Source organism: Synchiropus splendidus, chromosome 14, assembly GCF_027744825.2.
Source record: "Synchiropus splendidus isolate RoL2022-P1 chromosome 14, RoL_Sspl_1.0, whole genome shotgun sequence".
NCBI classification, from domain to species: domain Eukaryota; kingdom Metazoa; phylum Chordata; class Actinopteri; order Syngnathiformes; family Callionymidae; genus Synchiropus; species Synchiropus splendidus.
In genome coordinates this window covers 13,734,463-13,752,769 of record NC_071347.1, presented here as the reverse complement: position 1 = coordinate 13,752,769, position 18,307 = coordinate 13,734,463, and the positions used below count along the sequence as shown (strand labels likewise).

Below are 18,307 nucleotides of genomic sequence, written 5' to 3'. Positions count from 1 at the left end.
CAGGCTTGAAGCTATCCGTTCACGTATCCACAACACCCGCACCCTTCACGTGAGCAGTCACACATCCATTTCAATGTGACGGGATCATATTTCCATCCCACTAGTGACACCATGTCACAGAAATAATATTCTTTTGGAGACATTCTTCAACACCAGCATCGTGTTACTCTGTGACTACCTCCGAAATCTGCAAGCTTGGTTTGTATATTGCTCGCTGTAAATACGAGATTTGCAAGCTAATTCTTTATACTAGTTCATACTTTAGTCAAGGTGACTTTCAAAGTACATACAGTAATTCTCACCACTTCCTCACCAGCCTCATCAGACAAGAGACTCAAGATATTGACAGTATATTCTGTGCTCTCCTTAAAAGCCAGTTGTATACCAGATGGTTATGTAGCCATTGGTGTGCTTTAATTTAGTGTGGATTTCAAGCTAAATTTGGGCATCAACACTTTTGCGGACGCATGAAATGACTTGAATTTGGCCTTCGAGCCTCGAGTTTGACACTGATTTTAGATTCGTAAACGCGGTTAGGTGGATCCGCACATGGAAATGGTGACTTTACTCTGGCAGACAGTCAGGAAGCGCCCAGAAACCTGAGCCAAACTGCACAGAAAAAGCAGAAGTCCATGGAGCTTTATTAAGTGATGCTGACCCTGAATACGTTCTTGATGACGAGAGTCACTACTCTGTCTATTGTCAGTCGATCTTGTTTTACTTATTCGGTTTGACTCGCAGCACATGACTCAGACGAATGGCATGTTGTACATTTTCTAATGCAGTTAGGATAATTCTTTACTTCCAAGACTGCTGCATGAGTCAATCCTGCTGAGACGCTTTCTGTACGACTGACAGATGTTCTGGAAGCGATATGGCCACTGGCAAAGGCCCCTGCGTAACGGCGGAACTGTGAATCTCCTGAATATTTTAACAAGCTAAACGGAGCCGCTCATTGAGGCAGTCCTTTTACGTGTTCATTCACACGCTGCAATATGTGTTTCCTTAATACACGATTAGCTGAAGGTCCGGATCCTTGCGAGCTGGCTCAGAACCCTCGTTACCGAAAAGGACCAGACGTGTGTTTTGACAACAATGAGAATGTAAGTAAAAGAAGAAACGGCATTAACTGCCAGCATGCTCTCAACATTCATCCTTTATCACTTGTTTTTTCCATCATCATCCCACTGGCCGCTGCTATTTCGGTAGGATGAGCCTTTGTGTCCAACAAGCAAAGGTTCTTCACTGAGCTCCACACATTTGTTCTTATTCCTGCTGCTGTGCTCGAGGTTAGCGAAAAGCGAGTGTGTGTGCGTGTGTGTACAGTTAGAGGTCAAGAACTCCTTTGTTTTAAGTATTTCTTACAGATACGGACTGAGAGGCAGGATGGAGGAAACACAATATAAAAGAAGAAGGAGAAGAAAGGGGGTTGAGAAAAGACAGCAGATAAAAGTGAAAAGGCAAACTGTCAGCCGGATGATGATCCTCCGCTGTTGGAAGTGGAGGGAGGACGGCAGACGGCCATGAACAATGGGGTGGGGTCAAGACTCAACGTATAAGCAGTAAAAGTACTTGAAAAACAAGTATTCTTGTACAACGACAAGACTTCAGTTCAAAGTCAATTCTGAAAAATGTGCTGCATCCTGCCCTCTCTGTCTCAGTGTAGCTGTAGGTTGCCGTACCGAGCACCTCAGTTTCCGCTCTTAGTTTCAGTTTTTCAATCAATTGACAGTGTGAAGTCCACTGTCCTCGTGTCTGTAGCTGGTGTGGTAGGACTTGAAACAGCTCCTGAAGCTGGACCCTGGGAAAAACAGTATGGTGACCCTTATTATTAGTGGTGGGCTTATCGGGATTCATGAAACAGTGTCCTCAGTTTCACAGCCCACTAGATGGCACTCTCTGTTATGAAATCTGATTTTAACAACCACTTCATAGAAGTCTCACATCATTTTTAAACCAACAGCGCCATCTACTCATCACTGAAAATGAGAACACTGTTTTATGAAGCCTCATCAGCCCCATCAGTATTTATTATGGTCTGTAGGCTTGATCCAGTTATTGTTAGGACTGAGCTGCATTGGTTAGATGGTTTCCCACTCTCCTAGTTTTTGAGTGAGACTCACGCACAAAAATCTTCAACCAGACTGAGCCTTCTAACTTGAATAGAGTTCCTTACCGACTTGCTGCTTCCTGAAACTGAGTCGTTTTAATTGCACCAAGGGTTCAGGAGTTATACTAGTGGGTAGTCCTACTGCAGTGACTGCAGAGCAACACCCCACAGTTTCTAGACAGGACAGCCCTTTGAGGTACTTCTCAAATCCTATCGGCACCAACAGGATCTTCAATAGACTTAAAGTCAGTCCATAAGTTTCCTAGTTGGCAGTAGCAGACGAAAAGTGGTTTGGTGTCATATTGTGGCTCATCTTTTCCTCACACCTTTCTCTTTTGTCGGTGCTTCTTGGCGGGCTCTCAGCTGGGAGGGCATCTGGGCGTCTGCAAAACATGAAAAAATAACTTTGGCAGCCAAGCTACGGTCGAGAATTGGGCGTCCATTTTTTCATGTTTTGCAGACGCCCTTCCTAGCTAAAAGCCCACTTCTAGGTACATACAGGCGACACACTACAAAGGCGTGACGTCTAGAGTCTGCTTTGATAGCCCTGTGGACCAGTTCTGTAATCGAACATTGAGCCGTGACTCACCTATGGAGAACGCTGGAAAATATCTCACATCAACACCCAACTTTAAACAGTTTATTAGACGTCACAGGGTCCTGAAAAATGCCTCTCAAATATCTGTTTATCTTGACCTTTCATTGTGTCTCCAGTGCTCAGGTTCTGCACCAAACTAATTTATTCCCATGACTGTTTACGTGGTGGTGAGTGTTTTCTGGACATCGAAGAGAAAAGGAGGATGACAGAGGAAGTTTGAGAGCAGCGGAAAGAAAGCAGTCTCCTTTCTTTTTTTCCCCGTCAGTTCCACAAATCCTGGCAAAGCCTCGCTTTGGATGAAAGTTTGTGTCCAAGCGAGTGCATTTTGTCATTAAAGTAAACAGAGGAAGCTCCACATGGTTTCCTGGCTTTTGAATTCAGGAGACTCCCCTCCTTCTTCTCCTACGCTCTGGACATCCTGAATATTCCCATCAAACACAGGACTGACAGTCGCTCTGCTGCAGGCAGGTGACGAAAGAACGCTCCAAGACTGAGAAAAACGAAAACATCTCAGGAAGCTTTAATCATTCACAAGGTTGTGAGTGAGAAAGACGTTGTCTTAAATTCATACAGAAAAACCGGTCGACCTTCTTCCACTCTTCATTACCAGCCTCAAGGGAGGTAATGGGTTCATCCATCCTAAATCATGATCAGACAAACATAGACTTTCCTGTCTCAGCCAAGATTACGTCTCACTCACGACTTCCGAATTCTGAAGTTTCCATTAACCTTTTTTGGGGGGGGGGCAGAACAGAGTTGATGCTGAATTTTAACAAGATGTGTTTATGGATTACAACAGGGCCCTCATGAATCACTCAGATCGATTCTCTTGGAACAAAGGCTGCTTACGGCCTTTTTAAGACAAACTCCCTCCCAAATTATTGTTTGGGATTTTGTCCATTTAAACTTTTTTATTATTTATTTTTTAATGCTAAGCATTTTTAATTGAAGTTGTGGCATCTGTTTTTTTGTTTCTTCTTCCCTCCTTATTTTTGTGGTTACATATTTTCGGTTATCTCCTCAGGATGATGTTCCAGACCCACAAACCCCCTCACCGCCAAAAAAAAATGAAAACCCATGAACAAGGATCATGTTTTCTTTTGAGAGCACAGTGTGAGCAGGGATTAGATTAAAGATATTTTCTGGTGTTGGCTCCTGGTGTATCAGTCACCACAAGCCAGTCACACCAAGATGAGAAGCACACAGAGCTGGGACTGTGAAACATCAATGACTCTTCTTCTGGTGAAGGGAGAGCACCTTCATTCTCCTCAGCCACTGACTTCTGTTTCCACTCTTAACATTGCTAATTGCTAAATGAGAGAAAGAAAATGCCAGTGTGAAGGCTTAACATTATTTTTAAAAATTGTCTCCCTAACTGTCCCGCGTTATTAAAGCAACTCAAAGGTCAATGAAGCTCTACATGGCAGGGTTTCCACCATGTGGAGTTGTGCGGTGGCGCCACCACAGTTTCAAAAAATCTTGTAGTCTTGAAGTACAACTGCCATCTAGTTTGGATTCCTTCTCAAGTCATTTAGGACATCTTGGACTCGTAAAAACACATCCACAAAACTAGACCGGTGACCCTCCATGAGGCCAAATTTGAGGACTCGGTTATGCATGTTATGATTTTTACAAACATTTTTGTTTCAACATTGTAGCTGGAGCTTTCGTAAACATTGTTTACATGCTTGACAATTGAGGAAAACTCAATAATTTAAAGGATCCTTATGAATGATACGTGTTTGCAAGTATGGGGTTTAAATGAAGCAAATACTAGTCAATTTAAGTCATGCGGGCGACTGGCTGGTGGATGTTGCTGCTACCTTTGGTCTGATGTCTAACCGTCCACGCTCATGACTTTGGTGTCTGCCTTCTCCTCGTCTCTTTGTCCAAACAGGAAGACGATTCAGATTGTGGAGGAGGAACTTGTCTGAGCCCGAGTCTCTGGTCGATGCTCGCGCTCCAACTGCTGCTGCGTCTCTGCGCGTCTCTCGAAAACTCATGACACACAAAGCCGTCCGTCTCTCATTCCTCACGGCACACGTGCATCGCCCATCCGGGAGGTTCGCAGGACTCCTTTTTTCCATGACATTGTCAGTATTTTCTTTTACGATGCCAAAGGGTGCTCATTCACTTCCTTCTAGTTTTCAAAACTCAAAACCCTCCTGATGGTGCAAGAGTAAGCGCTAACCAAACCCTTTAATTCCTCTCCGCTCATCGCTCACCCACTATGCCAACGACGTACTCGGGCTCTGTACCTTCACTGACAGCGTTGATTCTTTCCGTTGCTTTTTCATATTCGTAGCATATCAATCACGATGCTGTAATGATTGTTTACTTTGGTTGAGGAATATCCATCTGTGTATTTTATAAGTGTACTGTACCTATCTATGGATCTGTTTTTGTACTGAAATTCAACTAGCATTCCATGACTAGCTTGGTGTTGTAGTGTAGCAGCATGTGCTCGGAACAGAGCTAAAGACAACACCAATCCTCCGACACCAAAGTAGTATGAAGGACCACGGACAAACCTCTTCAGCGGGAGCTAGCGAGAGAGCAGGGGGTGTCTCTGTATTAATCTGCGAGATGATACGTTTGCGCTTGGTCTGACAGCTTTGGTCGCCCTTATCTCGATGCATCAAACTTCCAGTGCCTACTTTGTAGCTCAAACTGAATGAAGTGAATTGTCGTTTTCGTGCCCATGGTAGTCTGTGCTGCATTATTGCCGAGCAGGTTCTGCTCTCTCTAGGACGCTTGTCCCATCCGCTGCTGTCATCCTGTTTGTGCCCGCTCGACAGGAACAGCCAGCGTTTGATGACAAGAGGGAAGAAACGGCTCCCTCGTGATGAAACCAAACCAGGCTTTCGCTTGCGTTCCCGACGCCTCTATTTGTTACTCTTTTTTCTGTTCCATTTCTGGATCACTGGACTCAGGAGATGACAGGCGAATGAGATCAGCGTAACAAAATGGCTGTTTTCTTCCCTCTACTTGCCGTTCTTCCTTTATTTATGCTTGTTTCTTCTGCGTTGCTCTTAAAAGTGCTGTGAAGCAGGCGCTGAGCGTTCAGTGTCTCTGGATGAGCTTGTTCCGTGTACGAACGCTGCCTTCACCCGCGGTCAGCATCAGGGACTGGTGGAGAGAACTGCAGCATGGTTGTGCTGCAGACGCTTCTGCTCAGCCTTACCGGACCACGAATCCAAAACATGACATGCCTTCTTCGTCGGTGTGGTTCTCTCCACGCCGTCCTCGTGTTGACGTGCTGGTGTCGAGTGTTCAGGTTATGCCTGTCTTTCAAAGTCGTGTGTTGACTTGCGTTTTAGCCCAGGGGTCCCCCATGTCTACAGTGTGTGCAGGCATGCCCCCTCCCCCCCCCCCCCACTCCCTATATCTGATTGTGCTTTAATACTGAATATGAAATACTCTTTTGTGGAACTTGACAAGCCTGAATGATTTTTGTATACATTTGTACAATAATACTATTTACTGTATAAAAGAGAAATGATGGAGAAGAAAAAATGTTTATAATATGGTGTTGGATATTGTGCGGATATATTCACAATAAAAGTGTTGTATTGTTATGACTCCTGTTTACTTTGTTTCATCTGTCCACTGTGGTGTGTGTCTCACTACTTTTCTCGGGTTTATCGCTGAAAACTATTTCCACAATGATCATTTTAAAACCTCATAATAAATTCCATTGCATGTCACACTGTTGACTGACAACTATGATGAGACCATGACGGCGCTGTGCTTCAACACCAAAGCAGAGGATTGCGGTTCACGGACACTGTTTTGAACATGTTGATACAAGAAACTCTCAATAGTGACATTAGTTGAAGCTGTTACTCTGAGCCAATGTTGGTTTTGTTGAATCGAGCGGTCCAAAAACGTCCTGAGACCATAGTTGTCTGACTTGGATCACATCAGCGATCAACACATGCAACTCTGCCAAAAACTGCTCCCCGCCTTGAGTGCATTCATTCAGTACACTCCCCTAAAAATCATCGCGGCACAACAACAAGGGATGTTGATCTGACTAGTAGAAGTTACACAACATCACAGCCATGTCTTTCGCTAGCTGCCAGGGGCAACAAACCACCTCATACAGCCACGATTTAACCACAAAATAAAACAGTTTGATGTGACAATGATATGTAAATTCAAACACAAATTTATTGCCAAGAACTTAGCAGTAACTGTATCACCTCAAGACAGAATGTAGTGAGCATAACGCATGCAATGGAATTGCCTGTATGATGGCGTGGTGTTGTGGAGATCACCTAGAAGTTGGTCATGACTGGTGTCAAGACAGCTGTAAAGCCTTTAAAAACCCGCTCAACACTTGTTTCCATATGCGCTTGCTTTAGCATGTTCTGGATATTCTGGTACATAGAACATAGCCCGTGGAATTTATTCACGATTTCACACTGAAAGTACATAAACATTACAATGTAGAGGAAGACTATGTGCTGCGATCGCATGGAATTCAATTCTGGATGAGACTGTAGCCAGAGGTTCTCTGATGCTGCTCTGATCCATCAGCCAATTGCTTGCCCACAAACAAGATCAAAAAGTGGAAAACCCAGAGGCCACAGACAGAGGAGTCGACGGACTCTTATAAAGAAGGTGTGTACTGCTGCACCAACACCTGCTGAGGGAAGAGGAAATTGCGGTTTGAGCCGGAAGTCCGTCCATTTCTGGGCCATAATTAAGGAGGCTTTACAGGTGTTGGGTCACCTGGCAGTGGTGTCGTGTAGCGACCCTCCTGGGGTGTTGGCAACAGTGCAGCCCTGACTGTCGCACTCCTCACTTCCTGACATAGTTGATGGGACACAGGCTACACGGATGCGCAGGACCTACAATTGTACTATACCTGACGTGTTTTTAGGGAGAAGCAGACGGATAAAAGTGAGAGATCTGCAAGAGTGCGCACCAAGGAAAGAACCTGCTCACCTGTTAAAGCGATAATCATTTGTCCTGTTTCCTCTGGCACTTTTTTGTGATCATGCTTTCTTGAACAAAGCCTCAAAGTCTGAGGCTTTGGAGTTTGATGTGAAAAGTTTTTCATGAGATATAAGGTTATCACGCCTAATGTATGTTTGTACTGCAGCTCAAAACAGAAAAACAGCACGAAGAAAAGGAAAAACTTCTTATTGTTAGTGTCAAAGTACAGTGCACCAATCATTTATGTGATTCCGATTTAACCTGTATTGCATGAATTGGTACCAGAAAGCAAAAGTACTGAGGCAAAAAATACAGAGTTCACCTCACAATGCAAACTTTAACATGATATTCTTTACCTTTAAATTACTCCTTGATTACTCCTTATCTCTACCTGTGCCACACTACGGAGAGTGAGACGTTAGAATCTCAGGGACTTCATTCATTCACACATGCACACTCATACACACACCCCCACACTGCTAGTTGCACTTTGTTTCTCTCATTGTTAACTCGATACTTTTTGTTGTTGTATTTTATGCATAGTTCAATGTCATATATGTCACTGCACGGGCTGCAGAGTACTGACATTTTAATCCTCTATATGCAATGCATGTGGCAGAATTGACAATAAAAGCTACCTTCACCTTTACTTTATGACACTAAACGCATTATAAAAATACATTTAGTTCTGTAATTTTCATGATGCCATGCATGTAAATGATTTTATCCCTTAAAATCATCAACAAAATAAGGTTCTATTCATGCAACATGAACAACTCTAAGCATCACACTCCACAAACAGATAGGAATTAAAGAGCCTGGAACTTTAAAAAGTCCATCCAAACATCTCATTTCAAATCAAAACAGTGTCCATTATAGGAGAATAAACTCTCCTTGGTGACCCAGGCTTGTTTCTTCAGTGGACACCAGCAGGTGTTTGAGGAAGTGCTCTTCTTTAAGGACTTTTCAAAGGTTTACATTGACCTTTCATTTCCTTTCATCTCTACATTGTTCATCACCTTCACTTCCATCTTGTTTTTCCTCACATGGCAATAAACCCCACCTCCCTTACGGCACTTCCTGTCCACGCTTCATTGTTTTGACTGTTTCACTACCCAAACTTGCCCAATTTTGAGTTCTGAAACAAACCCTCACCCTGGACCAAATTCAAATGATCACTGTTGCATGCGAGTTCAGACACAGTTCTGGATTGAGGTGCTCACAGCCAGTTCTATATGAGTGGCATTTAAGGCAGTGCATGGTCACCGCTCAGAGTGGAATGTCCAGAGGTGCTTGTTTTTCTTGTAGACCACTCAGACTGGGAGGTCTTCATATGTTTGGTATGGAGTGATAATGCAGAGAGGCGCGTGCAACGGGATACTCTTGTAAATGGAGGCGAGGTCACAGCCTTTAACATGCCTGGCTTAAGAAGTCACAGACACATTCATCGCCTCTTTCATTCAGGACCCATTCAAACACAGATGGAGTGTGAGCTAGCGAATGACAAACCAACCTGTCACTGTGGCGGATACAGTCAACTCAAAACCGGATTTCGGGTGATTTGTGCCGCAGTTGAAATTCAATAGTTTAACTTAATAATTGTGCATATTTTAATAGAGAAAAACTGGGTTGTTTACCTTGTAAATATATATATATATATATATATATATATATATATATATATATATATATATATATATATATATATATATATATATATATATATATATATTGTTACTGGAAACGTAAATTTCCTGGAGGGAGTCATCCCAAAGGGATCAATAAAGTCAAGTCTAAGTCTAAGTCTAAGTCTATATATATACAAAGTGCTTGTGTCATCAGATTTAGTGTTGACCTCTCAATCCTCAGAGCTGACTCACAAGAAAGTGCCGATTTTTTGTTCCACTAATTGCAGGAAATGACACACGAGATAAACGCTGCATCAACATGACCCTGGACTGAATCTGCGAGGTAACCAGTGACGCACGACCGTCACACAACTTGTGTCTGTTCCGAAGAAGTCATGCTATTTTAGGCCAGAAAGCGGCTCCAACGCATTCTATCTTAAGTTCAAAGCTAAGTTTAGCTCTGAAGTTCGGAACTCGACGGGGTCGTCGCCCTCACTCTCAGTCAACTTCCCTGAATCTGGTTGCTATAATGCTGTTTACACTGGCGGCAGCTTTTCTAATTAAAACCAACTTGCTTCGCGGGGCTTGTGTGTTCAGCGGCACACAGGCCACGGTTTTCCGTCAGTGTAAAAAGACACAAGGTCAGAAGTTGCTCCGGCCACTCCTCAAAAGTGTGAATGTCACATTCATTTATATATATTGGCAGAATATTGACGAAGAATCTCAGGATGCGACTTTAATTTCCAACTCAATAAACATGATTCTTCCTCTTCCTCAGTGTGTGGACTTTGACTGTGTCCAGGTGAGTCATCCACATGGAACACGTTTCAAATTCCGATGGAAATCTCTGGTTATTAGTGGATTTTCTTTGTTTAGAGTGGAGCTTACATGAGGTGCCTTCAACAGCAAATATGACGTAGTATCAAGGTCTGTTAATCTAATAGGATTATTTTAATATTTGTGCAGCAATGGTTTGGAAAACCACAGATTTATAGACAAGTCCTTTTGGAGCAGAGCGGGGAGATGAGCTGAAGCGCAGCACGTAGAGTGTGTGATGCCAGAGGTTGGATACACAGGTTCAGGGTGAGTGGTGCGCTGTGGCCAATGAAACGTTTGCGTTGGCTCAAGGAACCAAAATGTCACTCAAGAATTCAAGATGCGGTTTCAAGAGTATTTCATTTTTGGGGGGGAGGAATCACGAGACACAGTGTTCAAGGTCTCGTCCACACGCATCATTTCCTGGGGGTGTGGGAGACCCTGAACATGTCGCCAGTCTATGGGACTTTTCACACTGCAGACTCTGTCCCGGGTGGCCTGAGTCTGAATCCCCAACTACTGTTCAGCCTGGATCCTCTGTGCCTGATGCCCTTTTTTTCTTCTAGGCACAGTGAGAGAATCAACCATTCACATGCTGACACCTACGAACAATGTGTGAGTGCTCATTCAACCCCTGTTGGTTTTTAGATGACTGGAGTTCCCGGAGTAAACCCAAGTAAGCGCGGAGAGAACAGACAGACTCCACATTGAATGAATTGAGGTTGCCCCACGCTTGAAGTGAATCTGAAACCAGGTCCTTCTCAAATAGTGGGGCGGGCCCCCTGGAGGGGGGGAGTGGTGCCAGGGGCGGTGCATGTGACCTCGGGCAACACATCCCGTTCATCTAAAAGCATCCCGTTTTTTTTAAATTTCAGACAAATTGATGCCCTTTAAGTTGTTTCTGTTACAGACAAAAAACAATGTTGATAAAGTTATTCTTTAGTGTAAGTTATAACTTTTTTCTTTTTTTAAATGTTAACAAGGAGACAATGTTATACAGAGGTGTATCATTTTAAAGACAAATGATGCTAATTTCGGAGGCAGCAGAGAGTTGGGGGGCATGAAACGTACTTCTTCCTGGGTTAAAGGGAGTCGTTGGAACCTTATCCAACGGGATGTAAACTTTGTATTGACATCCTGCAAACATAAAAGCATATATTCAGTGTCAGCCAAGAAAGACGTCCAAGTAGCTGGCAATTGTTTGGAGGCTTGAACCGGCCTACCAAGCCTCTACCTGCAACATGAGGACAAACAAAACTGCTGTCTAATGTACCATGAAGATCAAGTGCTCCTATTCCATGACCCATCCTGCAACCCAAAACCTGACCAAAGATACCAGTGGCAAAAACACATTTGTACATTTTGTGGGATTCATGTGGCATAGTGAGGGAGATGAGGAGTCACTTCCCAGGCCTCCTGATCCGACTGGAGCAGAACACTTCAGGTCAGCGACAACATGCCAAAGCCGCCTTGTCTGTTGCTGCTGCGTCTACGTTGACCTGCAGTGGAAGGCTCCACTCCTCGCCCCGTCTTTAGAGGAGAATCAAGACACCCTGCAGAGAGAAATATTTGTTCTTACAATGACTCTTCAAAGAGTGCCCTGAAGGTGAAGCTGAGTCGGCATGTAAAGATTCGTTGGACACGGGACTGGAGCTTGTTTACCAGCATGAGGCACCTAGAACTTGCATATTTGAACCAATTCAATGAATTAATTCATTTTTAATATTACCAATTTACACAATCCTTCAGCCACTGTTTTAAGTTTTATCAGGACGGACTTCTGCCAGACTTATTTCCCTGATAGTGCACTCGTCTCCGGAGCGTTCGGTCAACTGTCGGCAACACGGCGGTCGATGGTCTCCCTCCTGATGAGTGAAATGTTTGCTGTAACTTCCAACCTGTTTTGCTCCACCGCTCCAACTCTGCATTCCAATCTTAAGGGATGATCAGGCTTGTTAGAGTGGCTCTTCAAAGAGCACCATTTGCCCTGAAGCACTGCTCTGTAAACTGAGGTTTGCATGTAAAGATTTGTTTGAGCTCAGCCGGAGCGATTAGTCGGATTGTTACTGTGAAATTGGGAGTTTGGATTTGCTTTTTGCCCATATTCTTGCTCGGTTATGTATTCAATTCATAACCTTAGCGTGGTTCATTTATCTCAGGTGTTTGACTAAATCAACAGGGTGTTTTAGCAAATGTGGTGAGGTTCCTTTCCATCACATGTTTTTATTTAAGTTCATTTGAATGTAAATTAAACTAACATTTTGTAAAGATTTTGTGTTTAACTTAGCCAAAACCTAAGTGAGGCAGAAAGATGCTGTAGCTTTAGCATTGTTAGCACATGTAGCATGAGTGCAGAAGCTAGTGTTAGCATGACACAAAGGAAAAAAAAACAAAGCAAAACATCGGAGCAAGCATTTATGGGATTCAAACCCATAACCGCCCACCTCATTTTTTCCTACCCAGTGAGCTATCCAGCCACCAATGTATGCTAAGTATTTACATGCAGATTGAGGTTTAGCCTCTTTTCCGAAACCCCTGCTGGCTGTCCAAGTGTTCGTGCATGCGCGAGCTTGAGCGTCTCTTCTTGGTCTGTGGTCACCTGACACCGGCCATGTGGTTGGATCCCCTTCAAATGAAGACAGCCATCTTCCCTGGAAGCACACCTTGACATTGACGGCCGATTAGATCAGACGTGATCCAGAGCGGGCAGGATTCCAGGATTCTTTCTAGCGTGCTGATGTTACACTTCCAATACCACACGCACATAAGAGCCAGCTTCTGTGACCATCTGCTTCATCCGCCTGACGATGACGGATTACATTCCTCTGCCTCTCAATATGGTGCGAGCCTTTTTTTTAGATACTAATTCGACCAAAAATAATGTGAGCTTGAATCAGACGAAAAGACAGAAAACTCAGTTTAACGGTGCCCGTTTGCACAGCGCTGCTATGTGAGAAAGCTGAGGCATTTAGTACTTCTCACGACTCATTCGACACCTGCATCCCGACACCTTCATTCCAGTTATACGTGTCGATACACTGTTGTGAGGGCCAAAATACAGATGCACAGGATCAAAAGAGTCTTAGGCCACATCAGTGTTTCTCAATTATTTTCTGTCCCAGCTCTCCACCGCCTCTGCAAATAGTGTCATTTGTCTATAAAATTATTATAAGTACACCTCTGCATAACATGGTATCCTTGTTAACATTAAAGAAAAGACAACAGGAGGTAATGTAGAGCAACTTATAATAAAGAATAACTTTATTAACATTGTTTTTGTCTTTAACAGAAAAGACGTGCATCAATTTACCTGAAATAAAAAATACAAAAAAAAAACATGAGTGGATGTGCAATTACACTTTATTGAATTGCAGTAAAAAAGCATGTTCCCTGAGGGCACATGCGACACCCTCCTCCCCAGGGGGGCCCGCCCCCCATTTGAGAAGGACTTGGCTCCGTCCACAGAGTGCTCCGTAAAAACAACACTGTTTGTGCCATCCACACGTGTAATACATATGCCAGGAATGTGGAGGCGCTGTTATGCCCAAGCAACAAATAAGAGCACAACCCTGCGCATACGCGAATGGAGCCTCTGTGCTAATTATTAGCACTGGATATCGTAAACAAATCGATCGACAAAGGGACATCGGACTTTACAGACGACACGGTTCAACCTTGTTTATAGTCAACGCTGAACTACAAGTGGTCAGAGGAGCTTGTGTTTCGAGTGTCCTTAGCAGCTCTGTAGTATTCGGATCCACTGTCCACATGAGAGAAATGTATCCGTATAGGATTAATTGCTCTGGGACCTGGTTTCAAAAATCGTACACGGTGGACTATCCGCCGGACGGGCCTTAATTTGACAGGAAACCAACAGAAAAAAAAAACAAAACAATACTAACAAGGACAAAACAGAATGAGGAAGAAAGTTCAATTTCAATGGTGTATAAGAAACATGCAAAACATGGGCTACAGGGAATGACAAATGGCAAGTAAACTAAAAAAAGAGTTGGGAGAATGAATACTAAGAATAAAAATAATTCAAATCAAAATGGAGATAAATAATAGTAATGACCAAAATTAGTTCAAAATAAAAATAAAAAATAAGAGCTGGGACAGACAAAGATGTAAAGACAAACTTGAAGAACATAACAGAAGAACAGTTACTTTGTCCACATCTGCCATGAAAGCATGGGGAGGACTGAGGAGCGGCAGTTGCTCAAACTAAAATAGACCCTTGTACTGAATGTGCGGGAAAGAGGGTGTAAAATACGTGAGTTTTAATAAATACATGCAGGAATGAGGCAGAATGATGAGTCAGCACGAGGATGAGTGAGTGACAGAGGGGTTAAAAGTCAAACTTTTATTTCGGTAAAAACCTCAATATGGTGTCAGAAGTGTACGTCGGCGTGCCTGGTCTTGCTTCGTACGTGCTACTCTGGCAGCGACTCGGCTCCGCTCTGCTGACCCACCTAGCTCTATCTGCTCTATCAAACAATGTTTACGAGGTTCCAAATCGCGCTGCGCCGATGTGCAAACACACGCTCGCTGTATCATGATTTTGAGGATTCTTCTCAGCTGGAAACATCAAAGCAGACAGCCCTCACACTGGAGTAAGAGACCAGGAAACAGGTTGAGGCACTATCCTCAGAAGTCATCTTCTCTTTTCTGCCTGCCCTCGGGGGCTTTTACGCGTCCCACCATCAGTTCACGGGAATGCGGCACTTTCACATTGTTCAACATGAGGTGAAATTCCAGGTTGAAGATTTTATCAACGTGTCGGTGTGGGGGCTTGGTTTTAAGTCATTTAGCAACCAAAAAAGAAACCTGATGTCTCGAGGGAAAAGCCCAGCGCAGGAAGGCACTTTCACAAATAAACAGCCAAACAATAGGACAAAATAGTATTTCCTTTGCAATATAGGCCGGGCGTGTAAACATTATGTCCATTCTGCGACAGCTCTTTTCAGCCTGGAAATGTTTATGCAACTCCCAATGTACAGTACATGCACCATTCAGAAGGATGTGAAACTTAAACATTTGTGGTTTGTGTTGACATAAGAGCAAACTAACTTGAATGGAGTTTGTGTTTTCGGCATTCATCCTGTGTTCATGGTTGGGTTATGTAGAAGACTATGTTTGTAATTTCAAGTGAAAGCCTGTCACACACATGCGCACACAAGAAAAATATTAATAAATTATCAAGAGACAGAAGCTGAGTGGAGTGGGCTGTGAGTGACGGCGCCGCGAGCGCTTGTACGTTTCATGCCTTTCTCAATTGTAGTGCCCAGGAGGAGTCCTGGCTCCGCTCCAGCTACCAGCTAGAAAAGCCGTTTAGCTTCCAAGACAAGCCCTTATTATCGTCACCAAGGACAGATTCATGATGATACATTTCCAAAAAGAATAAGAATTACAAGTGAGATTGTCGCAGGCTGCTCATAAATCACTTATGATGCCGAGCATTTCAGTTTGCCTGATGAAAACAAGTCAGTTAGCAGCATTGGCATAATTTGTAAAGGATGACTTTGATGATACACTTGTCCGTTTCCCCGGTAAAAGATCATTGGGTGAATAAAATTCCCCAAAACGCAGTGAAAGTCCGACCTCCCTGAGCGCTTATCGTAAATGGAACGCTCCTTGTCGGGGTCACTTCGCTCATACCTCAACTGTTGACACCAGTATGGTGGTTTGTGCGAGGGCAGTACACAACCAACCACTAGCAGGATACATGAGAAAATCCCCCGTTTTTTTTATATCAGGGGGTGAAACGGCGGCTGAAAGTTCAACATGTTTATTTATGTAATCCTTGACTGTCACCAGATCTCAATTACAAGCGGAGAAAAACAGGACGTTGAATGTTTATTTAACGCTCCCCCCCTTTGACCAATGTATCTTTGTTTACGGCACTTTCATTACAAGTACACACAGCCCAACTCTAACCGTGTCACCACACTCTGTGTTCCGCGGACACTCTCACAATGACCTCGGAAGAAATTTGAGCAGATATTTCAAAGAATTTAAAAGTCAATTCCGATTTAACCTGCACAGAAAATGAGATTAAATCATAGTTACACAACAAGAATGTCATGAAAAGATACTGGAGATGTTTATATTAGCCAAGCAAATTAGCAAAAGGTACTTTTTTTTGTTTCTCTATGCGTCAAATTTAAAGACAATATTATTCTCTCTTTGTACATGAACTAACTTGAAAGGTTCGGAACCAATTCCTGAGATTTTTTAAGACAAGGAAGAGGGGATTCTAGCTCCATATTTGACGGAGGTCTGTGCTCTCTCAGTGCTTTTTTTTTTTTTTTTAGCAACAGTAGCAATAACACCTCACTCACACGTCCCATAATGCAACAAATGAAACTAGTCTGTTATTTATTTGTCTATATTTTAATTTGATTTACAGTACTGTATAGTTCACTTGAATGACTTGCTTTCAGATGGTCAAATGCTGATGGAAGAAATGAATAAATACAGCGTTTATCTTTCACTGTCCTAAAGTCAAAACAAGTCAAAACAAGTCTTCATATCCACAGTGTTTCATAAGCAACCAACATTATTATGCATTTTTGAGCACGTTACACAACAATGGTCTGGTTCTTCTGACTCCACCGCCTCGTCCTCTGTATCATCTCCATCTCCTATTGAACTTCCTCCATCCATTACCAGCAGGATGAAGATATATGTTCCCGACATTAACCAGGCCCAGATGTTGGGAGGCTTGAACGGTGACGGCAGAGTCTTGCGCGAGCTGAGGGCTACCGAGTCGCTCTCATTTCCATCCTCTGGCAGACGAGGAGAAAAACACCCACAGGATTCTTGGAGGGAGAGTCAGTAATGAGAATGTGCCGATGAGTATTTTCTGTTTTAGTGCATACAACTGCTCTCGGTTATACAGTCCGGCTTGTTATGCGTTTGTGCTTGTAGACACTGTAGATCTGAGCGTGTGTGTGTGAAGACGTCGGTGAAAGTGTCTGACTCATGGATGGCTGTGTATTGTTGCCAGTGACTCTTTCAGGAAGCTGCATGAGGGTTAGTCATCAGCCCAGATAGATGATGGAGATGGAGCCTCACTCTCCTCCTACATGTTTATCCATCTGTTTTCTCTTGTTGTGTGGACATGTTGGTAGCTGAGAGCTCTTCCAGATTCAGTCGCTTTTGGATTCCAGATTTTTTTTTTCTTTTTTTTTTGCTCCAATAACTGAAGACAAAACAAATAGAGCAACCCTTTTTGACTCATTTTATCTTGCTCCCAAAATAAATATTCAGCTACAACACAGTGGGAACTGTTGATACCTTTTGGTGCAGATAAACCAGAGCGTTTCTCAGCTACCTTCCTGTGTGTGGAGCGAAACACTGCCATGGTAATGACAGCAGGTCAGATCACAGGCGGGGTCACCTGAGGTCAAGTGCTGCCTACACACACTCTCGTGTTAAGCACCTGGAAAGGCCCGAAAATAGACGTAATTGGTGCATATGACGTTTTGTTGCTGGATAACCGGAAGAGGTCAGACCACATTTCTTCCTCCATAAAGGACTATTCTCCATCGGGCCCTAATGGAAAGCAGCCTGACTCACCAGTCTGCTGACAGAATACACGTCGACGTGGGATAAAACACTGGGCCCTTAGAAAGAAAACTGTTGCTCCACCAGAATAGGAAGTATCCCAGCACTGACTTCTATATCAATAACTAACATTGTGGGTTTTACTAAATGACGTGAAAACTTTATTCATAATGCTTTGCAATTTTGCTCAACAATGATTCTTCTTTTAAAATCTAGTCATTTTAGTGATTTTTTTTTTGTTTGAATTCTGCTACAGCGGTTCCTGTCCCAGACCATATTGATAAAACAAAGAGCCTGGATTGCTCAGGAATAGAGGAGTGGGGTTGCTTCACACAGTAGAGTCTGAGTCACAGTCAAGTGTCAGAGGCCATCAGAGCAGATTGAACACAGTGAAGCAGAGAACCTGACCAGGAGTGACTCAAGATTTGACATGAACGTTTGACAAGACAATGGTGACAGACCCAAGGCTAACCTTAAGTGTTCAAGAGTAATACCAATTGTAATAGCATTACAAAAGTAGCAATAATAATAACAGGTTGCTTTGCTACACATTCCTTGACAATTGCAAAATGACCGGCCACAACAGTTCCCGTCCCTGACATGCCTCCTCCCGGGAGAAGCCATTCCCCTCCCCTGATGGAG

At 43.3% G+C, this 18,307-nt stretch overlaps 1 protein-coding gene across 1 annotated transcript in view; it reads left to right on the top strand.

Moving 5' to 3' along the window:
• The window catches only part of LOC128770568 (voltage-dependent calcium channel subunit alpha-2/delta-1), a 64,491-nt gene extending 58,201 nt beyond the window's left edge, over positions 1–6,290 (top strand). Inside the window, exons 38-39 of the mRNA XM_053885175.1 lie at positions 1,021–1,103; positions 4,606–6,290. Coding sequence (XP_053741150.1) covers positions 1,021–1,103; positions 4,606–4,713 — 191 coding nt within the window. The 3' untranslated portion in view covers positions 4,714–6,290. The remainder of the gene's footprint in view (positions 1–1,020; positions 1,104–4,605) is intronic.
• Positions 6,291–18,307: the final 12,017 nt, after the last annotated feature.